This window comes from Pelodiscus sinensis, chromosome 18 (genome assembly GCF_052426305.1).
Source record: "Pelodiscus sinensis isolate ZL-2025 chromosome 18, ASM5242630v1, whole genome shotgun sequence".
Taxonomy (NCBI): domain Eukaryota; kingdom Metazoa; phylum Chordata; order Testudines; family Trionychidae; genus Pelodiscus; species Pelodiscus sinensis.
The window spans coordinates 32429849-32449414 of NC_143069.1; the positions used below are offsets into that span (position 1 = coordinate 32429849).

A 19566-nucleotide genomic window follows, 5' to 3' on the forward strand; every position below is an offset into this window, starting at 1 on the left:
CGGGAAAATTCAAACTTGGGGCCGGGCGGCGGTTGGGGGCGGCAGCAACGGTCGCGGCTCGAGCCCCTTCTGTGCGCGCGCGGCGGGGGGAGGGGCGGGTCAATGGCACCAGTGACTTCATAGACGGAGGGGGAGGGGGGAGCGGGGATTCCCCCAAATTAACCAGGCTAATCACCCTCTACAGTCATTAAGTAGAGGAGGGGGGGGGAGAGGCTGCCCCATGGGTAGGGCACCCCCCCCAACGTGGGCAACCCCCCCAAAAAAGTGACACCCCCAATGAAACAAACACTGCATGGCAAGGGGGGCTGCAAACATGAGAGGGGGACCCCCTAAACATGCTCAGGCTGAAGGCTAGTGCCCAGGGCCCTCTTAGCATGTTCCCACCAACCAGCATCATGAGATGGGGAAACTGAGGCACCGAATGTCAAAATGACATATCCAACCTCGGCATGTGGGAGGATCTATTTGCTAGGCCCTTTTGGGTGTGTCTAGAATACAAGGGTTTTTTGTTTGTTTGTTGTTTTTTTTTTTTTTTAAAGTGGCCTTTTTTCGAAAAAAAACTTCCCCTGCGTCTAGACTGTTGCTGCGTTCTTTCGGAAGTAAATCAAAAGAATGCAGCAGTTTTTTCGACTGCGGAAAACCTCGTTTTACGAGGAATATCGCCTTTTTTCAAAAGTGCTCTTTTGAAAACAGGTGCTATATAATGCAAACTGTGCTTTCTTGAAAGAGAGCATCCAGACAGCCTGGGTGCTCTCTTTTGAAAAAGCGGCTTGCTTTATCGAAAGTACTGGTTGTAATCTAGATGCTCTTTTTCGAAAGAGGCTTGCAGTCTAGACGTAGCCAAAGATGCTTATTTCAGCCATATTGTGGGGGGGTCTCCTTTGAGGGCTTGAGGGTACCTGCTGGGTTGGAAATCATAATGGCAATTTAGGGATATATCAGAGGTCACAACAACAAAATGACCCTTCACATCCCATGAATGGCCTCTTCTTAAATTAGGGTCTCCCCCCAAATTAGGTAGATTAATTCCCCAAATGCACATGAAGTGAATGAGGCAGGCAGAGAGGTTTGGGTGCTTACGGGGGCAATGGATCTGTGGGGCAAGGAGCTGCCATGCCACTGGGACCTGTGGCCCAGGGATATCCCGGAGTGAGGGGTTTCCCCAAACTAAAGGGGATTAATTCCCCCCCACAAAATTGAAATCAGTGTGCTCTACTTTGGCCCATAGGGTGTACAACATGGGTTTGCTGTGGTATCATGACCTTTAACCCTGCAGGCAGTCCCTCCCAGCCATGAAAGTCCCCCCATAGAATAAAACCTGATTAATTCTCCTACATATCTGAATAAACTTTCCATGTGGGCCAAGAATAGCAAGGCTGGGGGTGCTGTTGTGACACAAGGCTTTCCCCTGGAAAATTAATTCTCCCCACCCCACCCACCAAAAAAGTGGTATGATCTAGTATGATCTAGTCCAATCATGCCCTCTGTCCCCCGCAAATAACCCCTGAAAATGGATAACTTTGTGCCCCAGGAGGTCACGCCTGTTTCTACACCTCCCAGGGGCACACCTCAATGGAAAGCGACTGTAAAGTGGGGTGTCTTTCTCAGGGCTGTGGGACCTAGCTCGTCCACATGGAGGGGATTGCTCTGTGTTCTCAGCCTAGCCCTGGAAGAACAGACAGCATGCGATGCCAAGGCATGTCATGGGCATGGGAGATGTGTAACCATCCAAGACCTTTGTACTTGCACAAACAAGATAGGCGTGAACCACTGCTGTCTCTTCACAGATACATTTCACACCTGTAGAGACTCTTCCACTGGCTCGGTGGACATGGGGAAGTCAGTGGATGTTATATACCTTGACTTTAGCAAGGCTTTTGATACGGTCTCCCACAATATTCTTGCCAGCAAGTTAAGGGATTGTGGATTGGATAAATGGACGGTAAGATGGATAGAAAGATGGCTAGAAGGCCGGGCCCAGCGGGTAGTGATCAATGGCTCAACGTCAGGATGGCGGTCGGTTTCTAGCGGAGTGCCCCAAGGTTCGGTTCTAGGACCGGTTTTGTTCAATATCTTTATTAATGATCTAGATGAGGGGATGGATTGCACCCTCAGCAAGTTTGCGGATGACACTAAGCTGGGGGGAGAGGTAGATACGCTTAAGGGCAGAGATAGGGTACAGAATGACTTAGACAAATTGGAGGATTGGGCCACAAGAAATCTGATGAGGTTCAACAAGGACAAGTGTAGAGTCCTGCACTTGGGACGGAAGAATCCCAAGCATAGTTACAAGCTGGGGACCAACCGGTTAAGTAGTAGTTCTGCAGAAAAGGACCTGGGGGTTACAGTGGATGAGAAGCTAGATATGAGCCAACAGTGTGCCCTTGTAGCCAAGAAGGCTAATGGCATATTAGGTTGCATTAAGAGGAGCATTGCCAGCAGACCCAGAGATGTCATCATTCCCCTTTATTCGGCTTTGGTGAGGCCGCATCTGGAGTATTGTGTCCAGTTCTGGGCCCCCCACTACAAAAAGGATGTGGACGCATTGGAGAGGGTCCAGCGGAGGGCGACCAAAATGATTAGGGGGCTGGAGCATATGACTTATGAGGAGAGGCTGAGGGACTTGGGTCTGTTTAGTCTGCAGAAGCGAAGAGTGAGGGGGGATTTGATAGCAGCCTTCAACTTCCTGAAGGGAGGTTCCAAAGAGGATGAAGAGAGGCTGTTCTCAGTAGTGACAGATGGCAGAACAAGGAGCAATGGTCTCAAGTTGTGGTGGGAGAGGTCCAGGCTGCATATTAGGAAAAACTATTTCATTAGGAGGGTGGTGAAGCACTGGAATGGGTTACCTAGGGAAGTAGTGGAGTCTCCATCCCTAGAGGTATTTAAGTCTCGGCTTGACAAAGCCCTGGCCGGGTTGATTTAGTTGGAATTGGTCCTGCTTAGAGCAGGGGGCTGGACTTGATGACCTTCTGAGGTCTCTTCCAGTTCTATGATTCTATGATTCTAAGTGTGTGTGAGGATTTCAAACAGGTGACAGAGGAACAGCCCCAAATAGTTTTTGAGGGATGAGCAACTCGGTCCTCTGGTTTGAGAACTGCATCCAGCAACCATAGAGTGGGGTCACTACTCTGATCTAAAGCAAATTGTGAGATGGATAATAATCATTGCAGTACGCAGTGGTTTAGCACAGGAAGGGGAGAGTAACAAACCCACTTCTGATGCTTTAGCAATGACGACAGAACTTATAATAGGATGAATGGAACTGGTTCCAAATTGCACCAGCAGCCTAGAGTTACTCTTGCAAAAAGTGCCACAAGCATCAGTTTTATGCATCATTTTGCTCCCTCCATCCTCACACACTCTTTTTGTAGCCTGTGGATCTGAGCAGCAAGTGGCAGGCAGAAGTGTCAGCATAATGAACCAAACCACAAGTGCACACATAATGAAACCAAAACTCCAGAAATACAGCTTTGCCTACAGAGCTACAACATGATAGGAGCACCAGGTGCCTGAGTTTGTTCTCTCTCACAAGCATTCCCTCTCTGACATGTACACGCACAATCTGATCTCATGCACAAACGTCACATTACAGTAGTGCTGTCACTGACAATAAGAAAAACATTAATATAGCCCCAAACAGAGCTAGAGCCAATAGGATATTGTGAAGATTAATTAAAGCAGCCCAGGATTTTATATAGATTGCTGTACAAAACAGGATTCCAGCCTTCTGAAGAAATAAAACTACAATTATTGCATGAACTTTGAAGACAATACACAGGGATAATACGAATCTGATGTGTGACTAAGACCCAAAGAATGGCCCAACTGGGTCAAACCAAAGGTCCATCTAGCCCAGTATCCTGTCTTCTGATGGTGGCCAGTGCCAGGTGCCCCAGAGGGAATGAATAGAACAGTCAATCCCTGTCACCCATTCCCAGCTTCTGGCAAATAGAAACTGGGAATGGGTGAATTACTTAATTTCAATCAAATAGTTGAGGTTGATTTGCTGTAAAGAGGCTGGAAATTGGTCACAGTCCGGATATTTGGCTGGCCAATCTTGGTGGAAAACTATGAAGATGTGGACAAGGTGAAAGAGAAAGACAGAAGGGACGGACAAACCCCGTCAATCGTTAACAGCTATGATTTAAAAGTCTGAGGCGTAGCCATGTTAGTCCGTAACTTAAAAAAAAAAAGAGTAGTCCTGTAGCACCTTAGGGCATGTCTACACTAGGAAATTATTTTAAAATAACTTACTTCGAAATAATAACTCCCAAAACAACTATTTTGAAACAGCGTGTCCATACTACAGGGAAGCCTCGAAATTAGTCTGAGGCAGGCTCCCTTAATGTAGACGTGCTACTTTGACTTAGAGCCCCAGGAAACACTGGAGAATGATTACTTTGAAAGAGTATGGGGAGCAGTTATTTTGAAATAGCAGAAGTGGAGCATCCACACTACTTCTATTTCGAAATAACTATTTTGAAATAAGCATTTTGCCTCGTGGAAAGCAGGAATTATTATTTCAAAATAACCAGCCCCTTATTTCGAAATAACAGGCTTGGTCGAGTAGACACACACACACACAGATAAATCCCTGTAATATTATATTTTGTATTAAGATCTTGTCCTTTTAGATATATCTTTAAGTGTTCTTACAGAATCTCTGTAACATTTCTCCTATAACTTGGTATTAAGATATATAGATCTTGTAAGAAAAAATGTCTTTTGAGCTCTCCCCTTTCCTCCATTGTCCTGTTGAAATAATGAGGTGTGAATGGAGAATGAAAGGGGAGCACCTCCAGCAGCAGTTGCAAGGGTGGAGAAGGTCTGGGAGCCAACACTAAGACAATACCTGCAAAGTGAGCTCATGAAGAAGACTGGACATACAGAGGCCTTGGGAGTCAAGCATCAAGTGCCTGCCCTTGGAAGAACTCTCTTTGAAGCAGCATTAAGAAAGCCGAGGTGATGACTAATTGGCTGCATGAGAGGGATAAATAGGAGGCATCTTGCAGAGGGACCCCTGGTTTTTCATCTTTTCAACATGGGAGCATCGAGCCGGATCTGCAGAAGCCCAGCTCCACCCCTTCCCCATCTAACTCACCTGGCCAGTGCAGTTAGGGGGAGCAACTTTTGGTAACAACAAGACGGTGTGTGCTTGTGTGTGAGAGAGAGTGCATGAGTGTAATGTATCATATGCATATGATAAGTATTGTTTGATCTATGTATGTTCAATAAATGTGGCGTGTTGCCTTATCCCCCTGAAAAAGATCCCGGGTGCTTCTTTTAAGCACAACATGGGGGGAGGGGAAGAAGCGGAGTGCCCAGGTATGGGGTGGAGGGAAAGAAGTGGGCTGCTACTGTCCCATGGTCATCTTGCAGTGACTATGGCAGAGAGTTGGCACTGTCATATGCTACCTCCTTATCCCTATGTGCCGGGCTTGCCTGGGGGAAAGGCAGCTGTTGGCCCAAGACCCTCAAATCCATGTTGCCCTCTGGCCTCTTACCCATGGTGGTGAATCGGGAGGGAAACAAAATGGTGGCAAAGAGTGACTGGAGGCCACTTCCCAAACCTCCTATAATCCAAGACATCACAAGGTTCCCTCTTTTCTATGAGCTCGAGGTGATCCCCAAGCCTTTCTTACCCATCACTCCAGCACCAGTCCTGGGGCACACGGACAGGATCGCTTAGATTTCCCATGTCTCCCCCAAGCCATCAGGCTCAATAGGCTTTAGGTTCAGACATACATTTGCTTGAATTGCATGTAATCATCAGTAGGTCAGGGAAACGTCCAGTGTGAAGAGAGCATCCTGGAGTGGGGACACCCGAGCCTCTGCCTTAGGTGGTCACAAGTTTGGGGGTCAAACTCCCAGGAATCCTGGGTCCAGCCTTGTTGAGGTTATGAGAACTGTGCCACACAGGGAAGCGGAAGGGGTAGCCCTCAAGGTCAGGGAGGTCTCTGGGTAAAGGAAGTGGAAGCAGAGACTCAGCTCCTGTTGCTTGCCCATGCCACTGGGGCAGTGTAGAAGACAGGAAAATATCACTCAATAGCGGGACCATTCTTTCACTTACATGTAAACGTCCCCTTACAAGGATGTTCAGTGATGGGTGACAACTACAAGGGAGCTGAGAAATCTCTCCCATGAAGAACATCAGGAAACAACAGGGAGAGGAACATGAGGGCCTCTGTTAGAGGATACAGACAGCAACAAGGTAGGATCAGTAACTTTGATCCCCAGTAGACCTAGGAGTACCTTTCAAACCTGCCAGGGTGCTGATGTGGAAGACTGGTGTCCCTGATTAAGCCAGGTTTGCACAGAAGCTGTACATTGGTTAGCTCTTTGGGATACCTTCGTTCTGCATAAATGATGCTTTGCTTTATGAAGTTGGTGGCTCAGAGGCATCTCAGAGAGAACAGGGCTGTGGGTGCTACTGAGAATCACAGGAGAGTATTCCCCACAAATGGGGATAACTGGAAGCCTGAAATCGGAGCGAGATGCCACAAGGGTTAGAGGTGCAGTCACCTTAGGCACTGTGCCACCCTGTCTAATGATCCTGACCCACAGGGACCTTCAGCTAAATTGAACAGAGTGAACTGAAAACTGAGCAGAGAAAATCTACCATTAACCCGTGGAACTCATTGCCAATGGGCTCATTCTTGAGGCTAAGTGTTGAGCAGACTGTCCAACATGAATGCTTCGGGAAGCCACCTTGTTTATCTGCCATGTCTGTACAGTGCCGGGGGCACTGGGGGTCTGGATGGATCTAGTGGGGTAATTCGTACAGCCCTCTATAAAAGCAGCTGAGTTTAGAATGTAATTTCTCCATTACACCTCCCACTGGAGGGATAACCTTTATTGCAAGAAAGACCAAGGAGTAGGACTGATTACACAGCTCCTCCAACGTGGCTCAGACCTCTCCATCGCCTGCCCACTCTCTCTATTTGCTACAGCTTTCTGAAGAAGAAGAAAAATTGGGGCCTCCTTACTACAGCTTTGTGCTGGGCCAGGGTAATGGGGGGAGCTTTCTTCAGAGGGTGGGGGGCTTCCATCAGCCCATCCCGGATGGCTAGCAGCCTGTGTCTCCTGTCACTAAGGGATGAGCCATCCGACCAGCTGGAATCAGAGGCCTTCTCGGGCCTAGCTCTGCGTGGTAAGTTGATGATAAGGAAGGCGAGCCTGGGGCGTGGGATCGGCAGGACACGTCTCTCTACGACAGGCTCTGCTTCTGCCCCGCCACCTGCTCCTTCCTCACTAGACTCTGCTTGGCTTCCCTGCAGGAGACACAGGTTAATGGAGAATGTATGATACTGTACCTGGGAGTGTACTGGGGAGGAGATGCTCATAGGAGAAGGGTGTGAGGTTTAGAGCAGCAGGGGCTGGGAACCAGGACTCCTGGGTTCTCTCCCCAGCTCTGGGAGGGGAGTGTGGTCTAGTGAGTTAGAACAGGGGGCTGGGAGCCTGCTCTCTTGAGTTTTGTTGCTATTTGTGTCCCTATCTCCCTGATGCCCTTTGGGCATGGACAGTCCCTGCCTTGCTCTGGGCCTCAGTTTCCCCTTCGCTACAAGGGACTCAGCCTGTTACTAATGGAAGAGTGATGACAGCAATGGTGAGCAGGGGCCCTAGAGCTACTGCAGGGAGGGTAATATTCAGGAACGTTGCCTTGGGTCCCAGTGTGTGCCTCCTTTTGTCTGTTACACTGTCCCTCAGCCTGGAACCTGGTTCTGGCAGGTGGGGCAGGGGGAGACCAAAAAGTGAAGCGGGGGTGAGAAAGCATGTTTCGCCCACTGACTCTTCTTTCCACACCTGGCTGCAGCCCCGACCCTCGTGTTTCCCAGGAGATACGAGTGCCAGGCGCTCATGCACGGAGCCTAGCAACAGTGTCACCGGCTTGCAGATACACTGACTAGCTTCTGGTTCCTGGATGTTAAAGGAGCCAGGTGGGGAGGGAGAGAGGTCCACATGGGGATGTGTGTATGTGGGGTTGTCTATAGTAACTGATGGAGATGGAGAGAATCCAGGAGTCCTGGCTCCCAGGTACCCTCCTGCTCTAGCCACTAGACCCCCTCCCCTCCCAACAGCCAGGGAAGAATCCAGGAATCCTGGCTGCCAGCCCCCACCCTCTCATCCCCAACCTCCACTCCCTTCCCAGAATCAGGCCGGAGCAGCCCCCCCCCCCCCCTTTAATCAGTTAACCGGTTAAACAATACATTTAACCAGTTGACCAATTAGGCAGGATTTCACATCCCCAGTCCCTAGAGGTTAAGTCCTGCTGCAGGAGAGCTGTCTGTGTCCTCATTGGGGTCACTTGGGGAGCACAACACCCTTCATAGCTACTCTGGCTTAGCATGCAAATGCTGGTGCTGGACTCAGCCCCTCTGCGCTCACCCTCCATCTCTTTGCCAGGTCCCGCTCGATGGAGGTCACCATCCTGTCAGAGAACAGCATCGCACCCGTCTGGTTGTCTGTCACCTGCACCGGAACAGGAGCGGCTCAGCCCAAGCAGGAGGCTCGGGTAGGTCCCTGAGTCTGAGCAAGAAATAGCCACAGTGCATCCCCTATGGGCCCAGAGGGGGGGCAGGGAATAGCCACAGCACGGGGTACCCCAGCCATGCTCCCAGTGGGTGCTGGGACGGACATTATTCCACCCACCCACCCAGCATCCAGGGAGCGGGGGCCAGGGGCAAGGTTCCCTCTAATCTTTTGTCATTCATGTGTGGATTTTTTCCATCCATGTGCAGGATACACGTGTAGTAGAAACACAAACAGAGCTGTGGGTGCTCTGCTCAGCTGGGCAGCATTGGAATCTCTCCTGGGCAACCGCACAAGCACCCAGCCTACAGGGCATACTGGAGGGGGGTGAAGGGGCACACGGAGATTTCCGGTCCCAGGGACAGGTGCACCGATCCCTTGTGATTTGGATGTTGCTGGGGGAGCGGGAGAGATGGCATCACTACCTCCCAGTTCCTGCTCACCTTGTTAATCTCGCGGTGGCTGTACACTGTGGCATTCCCCACCCTGCGCTGCGCCTTCTCCTCAGTGTGGTAGTTGGGGGGAAGCTTGCTGAAATCAACGGGGGCCTCAAAGTGTCCCTCTCCCAACTGTGCCTGCAACAACCCATCTCCAGTGAGTCCTGGGAGTTACAGTCCTCCATGGCCCTCCCAGAGCTAGGCAGAGAACCCAGGAGTCCTGGCTTCCAGTCCCAGGCCACACACACTATACCTCCTGCGCTCCCCGCAGCAGAAATTGTGGGTGGGGCAATAGCTAGCCATGGGCTGGACAGAGATACAAGGCATGTGCATGGGGACAGAGACTCAAAGGTAAGAGGGATGGGGACAGATGGAGCTACAGGGGCAGGTAGGTGAGTGTTGGGAGCTGGAGAGATGGGAGGTGCCTGGGGAGGGGCAGAGGGGATGGCTGAGGGTGTCTAGGCAGGGAAGAGGGGGGGCCTAGAGCTATTTGAGGATGGGGGACTAGGGGCAGGCTAGAGGGGCAGGTGAGAGTGACTGAAGGGAGGAATGGGAGAGGGTCTCTGGTGGTGCCAGGGGAGGGGGGATCCTTTGGGTGTGGTTCGGGGTTCCTGGGGACAGGGAGGTGCGGGGGTACATGGGGATGCCTGGGGACAGGGATGTGGGGGGGTCCATGGGGATGTCAGGGGACAGAGGTGTGGGGGGCCCCTGGGGCACTCTCACCCGGCTACGCCCCAGCAGGCGTTGGAAGTGGCCCAGCAGGCGGCGGGCAGCAGGCGACAGGAGGGAGCTCTTGGCCCCAGCCAGCAGCGTGACCAGGGCACAGAGCAGCAGCCAGCATGCTCGCATCACGTCAGAGTGGATCTGTGGGGGCACAGAGCAGGTGAGCTGGGGTGGGTGCCTCGGCCTGGGCACAGCCCCTTTCAACCACACCCTTCCCTCTCCCCCACACCCCTCCCTTTCTCCCTGCTCCATTCCTCCCCCACATCCTCCTCCATCTACCCACCCCGCATCCTTCTATCCTCCCCTCCACCCCATCAATCTGCTCTCCCTCCCTCCTATACACCTTTCTCCATTTAGGGATCCCTCTCCCCTTTTGTTCCCCATGCAGCTGCCCCCCACCTTTGACCAGCCCTCTCCCCATAATTACTCTGTCCTATTTCCCCTTCTGACCAACGCTGCCCCCATTTCTGCACACCCATGAGATCCTGCCCCATTGTACTGTGACCCCGGCCACTTCCTGACCAACCTTCCCTCCCCCCTGGAACTGGCACCTCCTTCTGTCCTCCCAGAGCTCCCACTGCCCCAGTTTCCCTTCCCTGTCACCGACTAGCCACCTCCCAGGGATCCGTACTGGCCCGTTTCACTCAGGGCGCTGATTCGAACGGGATTCTGATTCCAGAACCAGCCAGAAGGAGGCTCAGGGCACCAGCGCTGGCATGGTGGGGCTCTGCTTCAGGGAGTGTCCTGCCACTCTGGGGGACTCCCCCTGCCACGTCAGCAGCTGGGCAGGGCAGAGGCTTGGGCAGTGGGGCAAAGCCATGCCGTTTCTGTGATCATAGAGCAATGCGCAGCTTTGCTGCAGGGTTCCTCGGTGCCTCAGTTTCCCCATGGAGCAGGGAGGACCACCCTGGCCTTCCCTATGGAGTGGAGCTAAGGAGAAAGTTGTTTATATTTCATGCAGTTGATAGATGCACTCCAGGCTTATGAACAGGGCCCTGCCCATCTCACAACTGTGAAAAATGTGTCCCCGATGTGAAATAAGACCTTTCCCGTGAGGTCTGATCTGCTCGTACTGCCCAGCCAGGGGCTCTGGCTGCTAGGCCAGGCTGGGCTGGGGCGGGACAGGACTCGCCCTGTGTGGGGAGATCAGACCCACCTCCAGAGGCAGTGCATCTTCACTTCTGTGCCCCGCAGCTCCTGTTGAGGTTTGGGCACCCATTTTTCCAGGGCCATCCCCCCCCCCCCGTTGGCCAGGATCCCTGGGCACAGCCTTGTGGCCTGTGCGTTAATACACCACTGGCTAGGATTAGCAGCTAGCAGCTTTGGCTGAGGTGCTCCCAGCGGCACCAGGAGATCAGTCTCCATTCATCTTCAGGAGCTTTCAGAGGCCGGCTGCAGGCAGCCCAAAAGTGAGAGTGACAATCCCCCTTCCGCACACACACCCCACCCCTGCACTGTTCCAACAGGAACATTTTAGAGCTGAAGTTGTGAAACTGACCAGTTTTAAAATCCTGTGGCCGTGAAAGTGACCAAAAAGGATGGTGAATTTGGCAGAGCCCTAATCAAGAAGCACTTTTTTTGTGTTCATGTCAGGGCTCACCACTGCAGGTGAGGGGTTACAAAACGTCAGTGCATCCAGTGACTGCAGCATTCCCAAAGCGTCCCACTTTGTTATGTTCCCCTGCAGGCCACCAGCATGACACAGACCTCTCCCGCTTCACTAGGGGCATGGCCTGGGCTGGGCATGTTGCCGCTTCATGCTGGAAAGATTTTCCCCAAGGGTTTGTGTGCTGCAGAACTGACATTTGCCACCCGCAACCAATGGGAATCTAACGCTGGCCAGCCAAAATCCGCAGAGAGGGTGACGCGCCCAGGTACATCGACGGGAGCCAGCGCTGGTCAGGCCAGACTGTGAGCGCTTATATAGGGGGTGGGGTGTTATCACTTTTGCAATGAACATTTACTGAGGGCTGCCATACCACATAGCCCCACTGGGGGTAGCACTCGCAATAGGGGCCCCATCATTACTGACCAGGGAAGAAGAGAGAGGGAGGGAGGAAGGGGTGAGCTGGGGACACATACTCTTGGTTAATTTTCTTCCAGTGTCCCTTGCAAATAACAAAACGGACCAATTTTTCAGGTTTGGACCCCAGTTTTTTATTTTATTTACAAAGTGGATTTAACAAAAGTTGCAAATTCTTGGGGCAGGGGAACGTGGGGGTGGGGTCAGCTCACATAGGAGGAAAACATCCTCCTAGCTTGTCAAATCTGGGACCCCTGCTCAGGAGGGGGATTGCTTCCCCTGCAGTGGCAGGTAGTGGAAAGGACCGATTTGCTCCCTTCTCCCCACTTGGTCTCCACCATCCTCTCCGCAGGGGAAAACAACATAGAAAAAGTCACATATCCCAACTTCCCTCCCATCCCCAGCTACCAGGTCCTCTCCCCACTCCCACCACCCTGCATCTCCCCTCCCTACTGCAGCAAACCCCACCAATATATCCTCAGAGGAAGAAAGAGACAGCACCCCTTTCCCTATGCCACTGCCCCAAGCGTGAGCGCAGCTCAGGTCAGGGACCAGGCAAGGGGGGAGGGGCACATCAAGGTTGGGGGAATAGACTAGGGGCCCTGCCCCATGCCAAGAACACTCAGATCGGGAAAGAAAGCTGCTTCGGCCCCGGCTGGATGGATGGTCCCAGCTGGAGGGCAGTGGCTCATACCCATCCACTCTCCCTCCACCCCCTAGGGCAGGAGGGGCTTCCTAGGAGTATCGGGTCAGCTTGTCGTAGTTCTGGCCCATGTTTCTAAACAGAAACATCGATAACATCATGAGACAGAGCTGGGGGGAGAAAGAGAGAGAGTTAGTGGAGGGATCCCCCCTCTGCCACCAACAATCCCACTGCTCCCACCAACACCCTCTGGAGACCAGGGTACGGCAGAATTAATGGAGGGGCCCCACCTTAACGGAGGGATCTCACTGCTATTGCCAACCACCTCCACAGAGTTGTGGAGGGAGCTGCGAGATCCCATTCCCTGCACAGCCTCCCCACTGCCCTTCTAATGCAACCACACTCCCCTGCAAAAAGACGCAACATCAGTACTCTGATGGGGGCTGGGAAGAAGTTGGGGATAAAGAGGGTCATGGGGTAGAGTCAGCACCTAAGTCATTTGGTGTTCAATCCCCCAGCTGTGATGACTCCCTGAAATCAGCCTGATCTCCCCGCCCCACTCCCTGCAGCACAGCACCCCCTAGTGCCACCCTGGGGTTTTGGGGCCAGGCTTGCCAGCCCCCCACTTGAATAACCACTTCTCCTAACTCCCTCATTCTTTCCACAGATACTTTATTGTTAGGGGAGGGGGGAAGTCTCCCCATCTCCTGTCTATGGGGCCCCCATGTGTCTCAGGCGATGCGCTGCCGACCCCCCCAGCGATAGGCCAGGCCCCTGGGCTGGGAGCTGCTTGGGAGCTGCTGTGTCTCCTGCTCTGGCTCTTGGGGGGTGCCAAACGATTCGTCTCGGAGCAGGGAGAACACCATGGACATGGTGTGGATCTGGGGGGAGGAGACGGGGCTGATGGGGGACTCTAATCTAGCCCCCCGCAGACTCTCCTCCTCCCTGAGTAAGTTACCTTGCCAGTATTCCTTAGATATGGCTCTGGTGTGGCAGGAGGGAAAGGGTTAACGGGGTGAGTGTGGAGCAGAGACATGGCTGAGGGGAAGAGGCGCAGGGAGGGGACAGCTCGGAACACACACACGTGTGTTAGCATCTGGGCACGACATATGGTTGGGGACGCACAGGGGGTAACATGCACACACCATACACACACCATGACAACATGCACAAGCCCCTTACATGCACCAACACACACATGCACAAACCCCTCATGCACACCACCAAACGTGGAACCACGTGCACAAGCCCCTTACCTATGCACACCAACATACATGCACAAACCCCACCTGCAGGAATGTGTGAGAGAATAGGGCGCATGCTGCTACACACAGGTATGCAGGGTGGGCAGAAATGCAGTCCCCAATACCCCTGCAGCCGCAGCCGCAGCCGCAGCAGCCACGTGCACACACACACACACACACACCCCACACACCCACACCCCTCTCTGGCGCCATCTGCTGGGGAAGAGCAGGATTTCCTGGGAGCCACTGGTGAGTCCCCTGCACTCCAGGCTGCCAGCCAGTGCCAGACACAGCAGCTGCAGGGGCTGGGGAGGAGGGGGGAGAATCTAGATCCCAAAGCCCCCACAAGCTCAGCTAGGGATCAGCCCCCCACAGCCAGCCCCCTCGGTACACCTTGGTGCTGGGCCCCCAACCCTGGGGGTGGGCCCTCCTTGCCAGGTCCCCAGGTCCCATTACCTCCAACAGGGCGATGCCCAGGCAGATGCCCACAATGCTGATGATGTTATTGGCCAGCCAGTCCTGGACAGAGTTCGCACAGCCCTGATTGGAAGAGATTAGGGAAAAGGGGCAGGGTCAGAACATGGGCTCCTACAAAATCTTTTCCCACCCACAACCCCACCAGCCTCTCCAATACTGCGAGCTTCCTTGCAGCAGTGCCCCCCAGCTAGGGACCCCAGGCCCTGCGAGCTTCCCCAGCATTGCCCCAGGTGGCACTCACCTGCCCGTAGACTGGCCAGTCCCCAGGGGCAGTGCAGAACCTGGTGCCCTGCACCGCTGGGACATGGGTGGTGTTGGCGCTGTGCTCTTCAGGGCTGGAGCTGTTGCGACAGGAGCAGGGGTACAGTCTGTTGGAGGAGTTGGCCACGATGGGGTTCTGGTGCCAGTCCTGGTAGGAGTTCCAGCCGCAGCACCGGAACTGCCAGGAGATGAGAGTGGAGATGGAGGGGGGGCCGTGTATGACCCAGGGACCTTTCTGCCAACCAGCAGAGGCATGGGGGGAGGGTTCACAGGAGTTTCTAAGGACCCCTGGGGCCTGATGTCCACATAGCTGGGCACCCAGAGGCAGCCCATGGGGTCACTCCCCACAGCCAGGAACATGCTGTCGGCACCAGGTGAACGTGGGCCTAGATTTAAGCAGGTCCATGGCAAAGCAGGAATTGTTGGTCATGATTCTGTGCCTCAGTTTCCCCCCCATAATGCCTGCCCCTCCCCTGTGGGAGAAAAGGTTAGCGCTGCTCCTTGCATGGCGTGGGGTGGGGAAGGGGCCTCCTGCTCCAAGGCTGGTGTCTCCTACTGGGGTGGGTCCCAGGATGGCTAATGAGGCTCCACCAGGGAGCCAAGGGCTTTGTTGCTCGTAGCCAGTGACCAGCCCGGCTCACCGAGCCACGAGCAGAGCGGAACGGCCTGGGGAGGACAGTCAGACAGGGTATCCTGCTTGGGAAAAGGGCTGCGGCCCTTCCAGGGGGCACCTGGCACGGCTTGGCAGCCAAGAGGAGGGCAACACAGCGGCCGCTACCAGGGAGCTGGAAGGGGGGGGGGGGGGGGAGGAGGGCTGGGTGCTGGGGCTTTCACCTGCTCCTGAATGAAGTCCCAGCTTTGGTGCTTGTCATGGGGGTGTCCTTCCGCTGCATAGGTCACCAGCATGTCCTCCACGTACTTCCCCACCTTGGTGCCGAGCTGGGAGGGGGAAGGGGGAGGTGACCTCCCAGCCATGCCCGGCACTGTGAGCTTCCTCCTCAGTGCCTCACCCGGCACTGTGAGCTCCCCCAGCAGCGCCTCCGACCAAGCCTAACACTCCCCCCGGCCGAGCCTCACACTTCCCCTCCCCAGCCAAGCCTCCAGCTCTCCTCCTCGTGCTCCCTCTGGCCGAGCCTTGTGTCTCTGTCCCCCCACAGCTGAGCCTCACGCTTCCCCCTCCCCAGTGGAGCCTCGCACTCCTGTCCTCGTGCTCCCCCTGGCTGCGCTCCTGGCTGAGACTTGCCCCCCCCCCCCCCCACCAGCAGCACTCCCGGCTGACTTTCACCAGGCACCGCGAGTCCCCCCGCCAGCAGCGCCCCCAGTGTACCACACTCACCGTGGCACGCTGCGTGTACAGCAGGACTCCAATGGTGATCTGGGCGGCGAAGAGGAGAAAGAGGAAACCAAAATACTGGTGGAGGAGGGAGAAAGGGGGTCAGTGGAAACTCTCACCCTCAGGGCCCCCCCCATTGGGAAACCCACAGACACCACCACCATAGTTCTCCCTCCCCCATACATGGACACACCCCTCCCATCATTTGCACCAGAAACCCTGCCTCCACCCTGGGAGAGATCAACATCCCTCAACACCTGCACTGGCCCCACCCCCAGCCACAACAACTCCCCCACCCCAAAACAGCTGCAGCACTTCTCCTTTTGTCACTTTCTCTTTCATGCTCCTCTCTCCCCACAACAGCCTGGACCAGGGCCTGGCCCCTCCCATCCCTGGAGTGGATGAGGGGGGCCATTGGGGACACAGCCCTAAAAGGACGTGGCTGGGGTCACGTGGGGCCAGATGGGAAATTGCATTAAGCCCTGAGCTCACAAGGGAGGAGGAGAGTTCCCGCATCAGCTCCCCGTGAACCCACCGTGACACCAAACCAGTGAGCCCAGGAGTCCTGGCTCCCCACATCTCCTTTTCACCACTAGACCCCACTCCCCTCCCAGAGCCAGGGAGAACACCCAGGTATCCAGCCCCTTTGCTCTAACCACTAGACTTCTCTCCCTGGCTGTGGGAGGGGAGTGGGCTCAGGTGTCCTGGCTCTTCTGTGCACTTACAAATCCCAGCATACACTTGATCTCCTTGAGGGAACCCAGGCATCCAAGGAAACCCATCAGCATGGTGATGATGCCGACCCCAGACAGGACGTAGGACCAAACCTTCAGGGCATACATTGAGGAACCTGAAGGGACACAGGCAGAGCTCAGAGCAGGGCTGGGCCGGCAGAGGCTGCAGGTCGGGAGGGAGGGGCACCGGCAGGGCTTGGCCAGAGCCCAGGGCTGGGCCGGCAGGAGTGTGAGGGGCACCAGGAAGGTGTGTGTGGGGGGAAGCTCACCTAGGACGGCAGCAAAGCTGTGCTGGTCGATGAGGATCCAGAGGCCGAAGCTGAGGAAGAGGATGCCCAGGAGCTGCAGCGAGGGAGGGGAAGGGGGGTTACATCTAATCCTCCAGAGCTGAGGGGGGAGTCACCTTGGCATGGCTCCCCCACCCTGGGGCACGAGGAGTTAATAAGCTAGTTGGTGACTGGCCCCAATCCAGAGACCTCCCCACACAGGGCCTCAGCTGCAGCCTCCCCCTCCGACCTCCCTCCCAGGGCAGGTCCCATCCACAGAGGCGCAGGTGATAGTAAAACGCCCCACAGTCCAGTCTCCCCCATGGGCCCAGCCAACCCCCTCCCCCTGACAGCTCTATAGGCTCAGCCTCCTCTCCCACCGACAGCCCCATGGGCCCATCCTGCCCCCCTCCTGAGGCCTATGGGCCCCCGTTTTTCCCTCCCTCAACTCCACAGGCCCTGCCTGCCCCCCTCCCAGCCCCAGACCTCCCCCCCCCCACTCACAAAGAAGAGGAGGTTGAAGAGGAAGAGGAAATATTTGGTAATGTTCAGACAGCCCTGCGGAGACATGGCGGAACCTGTGGGGCAAGAGGATGGGTTAGTGCTCAATGGGAGAGACTTCAGGCCCCCCAGATGCAGATCCCCCCACACGCCTTGGAGTAGAGGCAGCTGCTGCCCACCCAACCCCACACAGACCCCAGGATTCTGGGGATGATGTCACAATGCGGGGGATGGGACACGGCAGCCCCTAGCTCCGGGCCCAGGCCAGCTGGAAGATGGGGCAGGAGCTGATAAAATGCAGCAGCTGTTGGCTCATGCTGATAAGGCAACTTCCCTCCCCATCGCCGGCTCTGTCCCCACATCCTCTGCTGTTTCCCCAGCCAGGAAACCACACAGCCCCACGTGCTCCTAACTCCTCTGGGCTGCTGTACCGGGGCCCCCCATTCCTGGCCCACAGACCCCCATTATCTTAGCCCTGGGCTCCCCCAGCCCTGACAGTCCCCTCATTCCCACCCACAGCCCCTGCCAGTCCAGCCCAGCCCCCCCAGTCCTGCTGGTGCCCCTTACTCCCACCCACAGCCCCTGCCAACCCAGCCCAACAACCCCCACCGCTGGTGCCTCTCACTCCTAACCCCGTCTCCTCCCCCCCCAGTCCAGCCCTGCCGGTGCCCCTCACTCCCAACCCGCAACCCCTGCCAACCCAGCCCTGCCGGTGCCCCTCACTCCCAACCTGCAACCCTGCCAGCCCACCCCTGCCAGTGCCCCTCACTCCCAACCTGCAACCTCTGCCACCCCTGCCGGTGCCCCTCACTCCCACCCACAGCCCTTGCCAGCCTAGCCCCCCCCCCCCCGCTGGTGCCTCTCACTCCCAACCCCCACTGTCCCTCCACCCCAGCCCAGCCCTGCGGGTGCCCCTCACTCCCACCCACAGCCCCTGCTAGCCCAGACCCCCATCCCTACCCTGCTGGTGCCCCTCACCCCCTGGCGCTCCCAGGAACAGATCTGGTTCTAGTTTCCTGTCTGTCTGGATCCTACCCAGCCCCGTAGAATCAGGCGGACCCAGGCGTCCGGGCGTGGCGGGGAGCAGAGGGAGGGCTCGGGTGCTGCTCTCATGGCTCAGTGTCCTCCCCCGCTCCCCCCCCCCCCCGCTCAGGCGAACCTGGGGCCTGACGGGAGGGCGAGCTGGTGCCGCCTACCACCTCCCCATGGCCAGGAGCCCCCAAACCCTTCTAACTGGGCCACGGCAGCCCCCCTCCCCCGGCTGCCGGGATCCACTCGACTCTGCCCCCCTCCACACTGCTGCTGGGATCCGCTTCATCCTCTGCCCCCCCCCCCTTCTCCGCTGCTGTTTGGGGGTGAGGCAGGGCTGACAGAGTCAGGTGATGGGTTTGCTTCCCAGGCTCCCCTTCAGCCCCCACCCTCATGTCCTTTCCCTTTGCTCCCCCCTCTTTGCAGGCCCCTCGCCAACTCACGGCCATGGTCACCTCGTCCCCCACCTCCGTGCATGACCCCCCGCAGAATTCACCCTCAAGGACATTCTTCTTTGGGCTTCTTCCCCCCACCGCGGCTGTCCCCACCCCATTTCCCCCAGTCCCTGCTAATAGCTGCAGCCCACCCCGGGACCCCCCACCCAGCCTGTGGGGGGTCACTCACCGCGGTGGGGAGCTGGGGGCCCTGGAGCGGTGGGATCGCGCCCCCGAGACCAGCAGGGGAGCAGAGGCTCCGGGTCGCTACGTCTCTCTGCTTCCCCCCCCCTCCCCAGCAAAGTTCCGAAACTTGGACCCGTCCCTCCCCCCACCTCGGCCGCCCTCGCTCTCAGCTGATTGGTCCACTCGGCGCCTGGGCGTTAAAAATTAACCCCCCCCCCCGATATTTCCGATTCCCCCGATTTAAGGTGGATCCGCTTAAGGTGGATTTCGCGTCGCCTTGTGATGGGGCAGGAAGAGTGGGGGGGGGGCAGGGGGAGTGACGTAGAGGGGAGAAGGTGTGGGGGGCAGAGGAGGCATTGGGGAGGGGCGTTGGAGAAGGAAGCGCTAAGGGGGGAGGGCAGAAGGGGCATTGGGGGAGGGGCACTGGAGGAGGGGGCGCTGCGGGGTGAGGGTAGAAGGGGCATTGGGGGAGGGGCACTGGAGGAGGGGGCGCTGCGGGGGGAGGGCAGAAGGGGGAGGGGCACTGGAGGAGGGAGCGCTGCGGGGTGAGGGTAGAAGGGGCATTGGGGAAGGGGCACTGGAGGAGGGGGCGCTGCGGGGGGAGGGTAAAAGGGGCATTGGGGGAGGGGCACTGGAGGAGGGGGCGCTGCGGGGGAGGGTAAAAGGGGCATTGGGGGAGGGGCACTGGAGGAGGGGGCGCTGCGGGGTGAGGGTAGAAGGGGCATTGGGGAAGGGGCACTGGAGGA

At 56.2% G+C, this 19566-nt stretch overlaps 2 protein-coding genes across 5 annotated transcripts; both read right to left on the reverse strand.

Moving 5' to 3' along the window:
- Positions 1-6814: 6814 nt before the first annotated feature.
- On the reverse strand, positions 6815-10339 carry DKKL1 (dickkopf like acrosomal protein 1). Of its 3 annotated transcripts, none has more exons than XM_075917520.2 (5): positions 10304-10339; positions 9690-9830; positions 8973-9104; positions 8386-8469; positions 6815-7271 (listed from the first exon to the last, which is right to left on the reverse strand). In XM_075917520.2, exons 2-5 carry the CDS (start codon positions 9813-9815, stop codon positions 6945-6947), a joined length of 669 nt encoding a protein of 222 aa, XP_075773635.2. In that variant the 5' UTR covers positions 9816-9830; positions 10304-10339; the 3' UTR covers positions 6815-6944. The 3 variants fall into 3 exon arrangements, with proteins under 3 accessions (XP_075773635.2, XP_075773634.2, XP_014427951.3); XM_075917519.2 differs by having other exon boundaries at positions 10241-10339; XM_014572465.4 differs by having other exon boundaries at positions 10216-10336.
- Positions 10340-11821: 1482 nt separating this feature from the next.
- On the reverse strand, positions 11822-18980 carry CD37 (CD37 molecule). Of its 2 annotated transcripts, none has more exons than XM_075917517.2 (9): positions 18825-18980; positions 17175-17248; positions 16674-16746; positions 16396-16520; positions 15674-15748; positions 15172-15276; positions 14318-14515; positions 14056-14139; positions 11822-12525 (listed from the first exon to the last, which is right to left on the reverse strand). In XM_075917517.2, the coding sequence occupies exons 2-9, from the start codon at positions 17238-17240 to the stop codon at positions 12448-12450; spliced, it is 804 nt and encodes a 267-aa protein (XP_075773632.1). In that variant the 5' UTR covers positions 17241-17248; positions 18825-18980; the 3' UTR covers positions 11822-12447. The 2 variants fall into 2 exon arrangements, with proteins under 2 accessions (XP_075773632.1, XP_075773633.1); XM_075917518.2 differs by lacking the exon at positions 18825-18980 and adding an exon at positions 18150-18189.
- Between the last annotated feature and the right edge of the window lie 586 nt (positions 18981-19566).